This window comes from Montipora foliosa, chromosome 9, assembly GCF_036669935.1.
Source record: "Montipora foliosa isolate CH-2021 chromosome 9, ASM3666993v2, whole genome shotgun sequence".
Taxonomy (NCBI): Eukaryota; Metazoa; Cnidaria; class Anthozoa; order Scleractinia; family Acroporidae; genus Montipora; species Montipora foliosa.
In genome coordinates this window covers 14126438-14131437 of record NC_090877.1, presented here as the reverse complement: position 1 = coordinate 14131437, position 5000 = coordinate 14126438, and the positions used below count along the sequence as shown (strand labels likewise).

Here is a 5000-nt window from a genome sequence, read left to right as displayed (position 1 = left end):
ACAATGTTAGTCTGTAATCTCTGTTAAATAATCAAGTCTAGCAAGCCTAGAGTAATCAGATACCAAAAATGTCGCTTTGATTTTAGCAGTTGATTACTGGTTAAAACACCACGCCAATATTTTGGAGGGTAGGTGCCGTAAAGGTAGCAATGGAGGAGACAGCACTCTCCTCAGCAGCAAGGAGGTCACCATGGCAACCGAGCCACAGTCCACCCCCCAGGCACCGGTCAACACATCACTGAGAGAAACCAGTGTGTGGAGTATAGATACTTACCCCAAAATATGGGAGGGAGGGAGGGAGGGTAAAGAAGCAAGCAAGCAAAAAGGCAACTCAAGCCAAAGCACATGGCAATGCCCCTGCAAACCTCCCTGGAACCCCCCCCCCCCCCCAAGTATCCCAGGCAACACCGCTGCATTGGCTTGGTTTTAACTTTGCCTAAATTATATTTAGCCTCATTTAAAACCTAGCTAATCGCTTCAGTTTATTACAGTTTTGGGAATTTAATCACTTCATAGCATGCTTGAATGCCACGACAGAAATGAGACCAAAGTGAAGCCCCCCCCTTTTTTTTCCTATGGCTAGCCTGAAAAAAGATCAGGCTTCAGGAAAGCTTTACTCCACATTTTAACATGCATTTGAGCTTTTTACAAATGAAGCAAGGCGACATGTCCTCAATAAAGAAGATTTTGTTTGAGACAGAAGAAGCATGTCACCCAGGTTAAGGGATCATAGCCTATTACATGTTCTCTAAGTGAGCGTGTATCAAATGACTTGCCCATAATCATGAAAAGGACTTATGATAAAATATTTCACTCTGAACAACCAGTATTGTTCATACGTCCCTGCACAGGGTCAATAAAGGAGGGGCCACCAGGAGACAATGTTATTTACAGCCAAATATGCTGGAAGAGATGGGTCTTAATGATGCTGCCCAAGATTCCTGACGATCTTCAGCCCAAGCCACCTAACATTTCTTCATCTGAAAACACCGAAACACTTGGGGATGGGAGGGAGGGTTGTTTAAGCTCTTATATGAATGACATTCTGCCCCAGAGTCAATCTACCCCACAGTATCCTGATGACCCTTACATGATAGCTAACCAACCCTAACTCTAATTTTTCACCACTGAAATCAGTGCTTAGAGCTAATCAATTAAATGAGTGGTTAGAGTTAATCATTAAAAATGAGTCCTTAGACACAATAATATGTGGGGTGGAACGACTGGTTACTCCCCACCTCTGGGGAGGAACCACTGGTTACCTCTGATATGCAAAGTACATGAAACCCTCTGACCAGTCAAATCTGGATTATGAAGAAAACATGCTGGCAAGTGAGAGCATTATTAAGCTTCAACTATAAACAAATTTACAGCGTTCACCACTGGCGCAGTGGTGAGCGCTGTAAATTAGCCTGGGATCGATTCCTAGATTCAAAGCCATATGTGGGTTGAGTTTGTTGGTTCTCTGCGCAGCTCTGAGAGGTTTTTTCCTGGGTACTCTGAATTTCCCCTCTCCTCAAAAACAAACATTTGATTTGATTTGTTCTGATTTCAGTTGATTAGTCTCCCCAATAATTTTTTACTAGAGCACTCGTGCTCGGCTAAATCCTTGAGACTTAAATAAAGCGATTATTATTATTATTATTATTATTATTATTATTATTATTACAAGAAGTTTCTGAACAAGACAGAAAATTTATACATGGACTCACCCGCTACGTAGATCAAATATCGACTTCACACACTGAAGGATATCTTTGTATATCTTCTACAAAGAGGGGGAAAAAAGAACCTATGAGGTTTCTAAATAATAGTAACCTATTATGTCTGTTGCTACATGCTACATAAACTTGCACCTGTATATAAGTCTTACGAAAATTGGGGTTTACCTCGGTGTAAAAACCTGTGAAACTTTTTCTTTGTTTTGTTAGCTCGTGGTAGGGTTAGGTTATTGCTTGGTGTTTTTTTGCTCTTTTGCTTTCCTTTGTGTTACGTTATCTGTGAGTTTCACAGGTTTTTACAACGAGGATGAGCCGATAATTGGCTAGAGGAAGATACAGGAAAAACCATAAAAAGAAATCTAGTAGGTTTTAAGCGGCTCGTAAAATGAATTAAGAATACAGGGTGATCAGCTTACCAGATACTCCGACTCTCCCAGCGTTTTTTCATTCGATGACTGTTTGTCGACAGCTTGAGAAAGTTGTTTCTTTTCGTTCACACCGGCATTGCTACCGTCCGCCATCTTGGCTTATGTATGGCCACGCAGTCACTCCCAACGTCACAGTCCTTCCCAGGCTTTTGGAGAAGTGCTCCAACAAAACGTCAGCTAAAGGACTAAGACGACGGTTCCGAGGGAGCTAGGCTCGATTACCGCCGCTCACTCGAGTTCGGGTATCCTCCCCGAGAAGAGACGGCTGGACGCGTGACCGATAGATTGTGTCTGTGACGTAAATTAAAAATATAATTTATGCGAAGTTAATAGTTGCGGGGAAATAGCATTAGACATCCCCAAAACACTGATTTTAAGAAAACAGAAATTACATAATAATGCTTAAAACGTCTGTGCAAAGTTTCCAGATGATACGAGCTTGAGTTTGTGGTTGAATGATCGCTGTCAGTTTGAATTCAACCGGCGAATCATCAACGAAATCTTCGGCTGCTTTAGCTCTCAGTCGCCTTCATCGGCCCCCTCGTTTTGCCAGCAATAAACGCAACAGTACTTTCAATTGATCTTGAGGAATTTTACTTGCTCTTACATTAGCGAAGTATGAGGAGAAAATTGCAATAGCAATGGATTTGAAAGCCGTATTTTGACCTTGGCGCCAACTGGAAAATCAGTGAAGTTTGCGAACTCAGGCGGTAGAAAACGACACAATTCCCATTCTCCAGCTTCTCGAACACTTTTCGTTGTCGCAATCTTGGATGTTTCCTACCTTAAAGCACTGTAAACCTCGAACAGGCCGGGTAATAGAATACCTTCGCAGCCAAAACATATAATTTATGCCTGACGGATTTGTGCAGGCGAGTTTCTGATTGGCGGAGATTAACAATGGCTCACCTCACGCGTCCAGCCGAGGTTTCGGGAGTGAGCTGGCTCATTTCCCGAAACAGCGGCTGGTAATCGAGCCTACGAGGGAGCGTGCGTTTCACATTTTGATACAACTCTTTGCCGTTCTCGTCTTGACGGCGACGTGAATGCACCAAACTGGAGGTTATATTGTAGACGCGAGCACCCGACGAAAATTCTTCTCTCCAAACATTCGTCACCACAATTCATAACAGTTTGAATCCTGGAATGATTATACACCCTTTTCATGCTGTTCGACTTGGAGTAATCGCGTTTTCACAGCCTTCGTCGTCGTAAGCTCCGTACTAAACAACTAAATCCTTCTTGTGTAAGAGAGTCCTTGCAAAGGGCTTGTATTGGAGAAAAGAATTTCCAAGGGCTCTTTTCCAGAGGACAAGGTTGAGCAATCATACGCAAGGGAGCAGGGGCACCCAACGAATCTGTTCCTCACTTTATCTGTTCCCCAGAGGAATCTTGCTGGCTGGCAAAAATACAGGTGTTTCGATGAGCTGGCTGGGAAATTTTGTTATTGATAGAGGTTTTGCCTGGGAATTACTGACTTTTTCTATCATTTCAACCCGAACTGGCTGTAGAAACTCTGAAGACTGAGGACGACTAAAAAAAAAAAAAAAAAAAAAAAAAAAATAACCCCTTCCCTTCCCAGAGAGTAGTCACAAACATACGACGGCTGGTCAGAGTGATTGCGTTTGCGGAAAAAACCTGTTTTGTCCCGGTTTTGTCGCTTTTGTTCGGTCGTTTTGGATCGAGGGATTTGAAAGCGCGCGGAATTCTTGGCTGGGAAACCATCCAATTTTATCTAGCTGGCTGGGAAATTTCTTGCGTGTCTTGCTGGGAAAAAGGAACAGATAATGTTTTCCCAGCAACACTGAAAAACACCTGAAAATGCCTTAATAACATTTATTTTCATTAACTGGGGTATAATAATACATTTTACAACAAATTGGTCGTTGGGTGCCCCTGAGGGAGCTCAGTTTAGCTTTTACTGTGCCTACCATTTTTGTTTTCACAGTCATGCAAAGGCAAACAAAACAAACTGCGATTGGTGCAGTTAGCTAAATGAAAAGGAGCTTTGCCAACGAAAACTTCGCTTAAAAATGAACATTTACGCGATAGGCTCTATTTCGCGTTTTTTTTCTATTCTGTTTGTTGTAAAATGTTGGTGAAGTGGGTGAAGTAACCTGCTATTGGATTCGAAAGAACGCCGTTGAAATACACATAAAGAATGAAAGATTGACTCCCATATACAGCTGTTTCGAGAAAGGTTGTCCAAAAGGAGCATGAAAGCGTACGCGACAATGCGAAAGGCATTATGGTAAACTGTCAGTCAATTTGAGTCAACGAAAACTTTACGGCAATGCTATCGAACACGTCTCCTAGAAATACGTGCTCATGCTGTGCTACATTGAGATATGAGAGAGTTTCAAAATTCAGTCAAATGATCCAGGCCGTGAATTAGTAACAAATGGTTAGGATTTACAGAGAAGGAAGATTCTGACGACTTTAACCTTACTTATTTACGGTATGTCATGTTTCGCAGAGAAAGTTTGAGAAATGTATACAAAAATCGTGGCGCACGTGCAGAGCCATCGTTTTTGCTAATGAACCCTTTTGTTTTTGGACATGTTTTGGTAGCGTGATGGCGGGAGAGAGCTTCAACTTAAGTCTGCGCGTACTGCTACTTCATCAGCGCTATATCCTAAGAACTCTTTCATCCAAATAGCTCGCCACCGTAGGTCTTCGCCGCGCTGTATGGTCGGGGCATCGTTCACTTCATATTGAATACTGTTCCAAACTACCTTTCGGCATTGTCGCGAACGCTCTTACGCTTCTTTTGGACAACCTTCACGCTCAAAACAGCTGTACATGCTTACGTTGTAGTGTTGCAGAAGACGAGAATGAAATGTACAACTGA

The 5000-nt window shown here is 42.4% G+C and overlaps 1 protein-coding gene across 1 annotated transcript in view; it reads right to left on the bottom strand.

Moving 5' to 3' along the window:
- The window catches only part of LOC137969515 (pyridoxal-dependent decarboxylase domain-containing protein 1-like), a 39352-nt gene extending 36968 nt beyond the window's left edge, over positions 1-2384 (bottom strand). Inside the window, exons 1-2 of the mRNA XM_068815795.1 lie at positions 2138-2384; positions 1713-1768 (exon numbers count right to left, since the gene is read on the bottom strand). Of these exons, the coding sequence (XP_068671896.1) occupies positions 1713-1768; positions 2138-2242 (161 nt within the window). The 5' untranslated portion in view covers positions 2243-2384. The remainder of the gene's footprint in view (positions 1-1712; positions 1769-2137) is intronic.
- Between the last annotated feature and the right edge of the window lie 2616 nt (positions 2385-5000).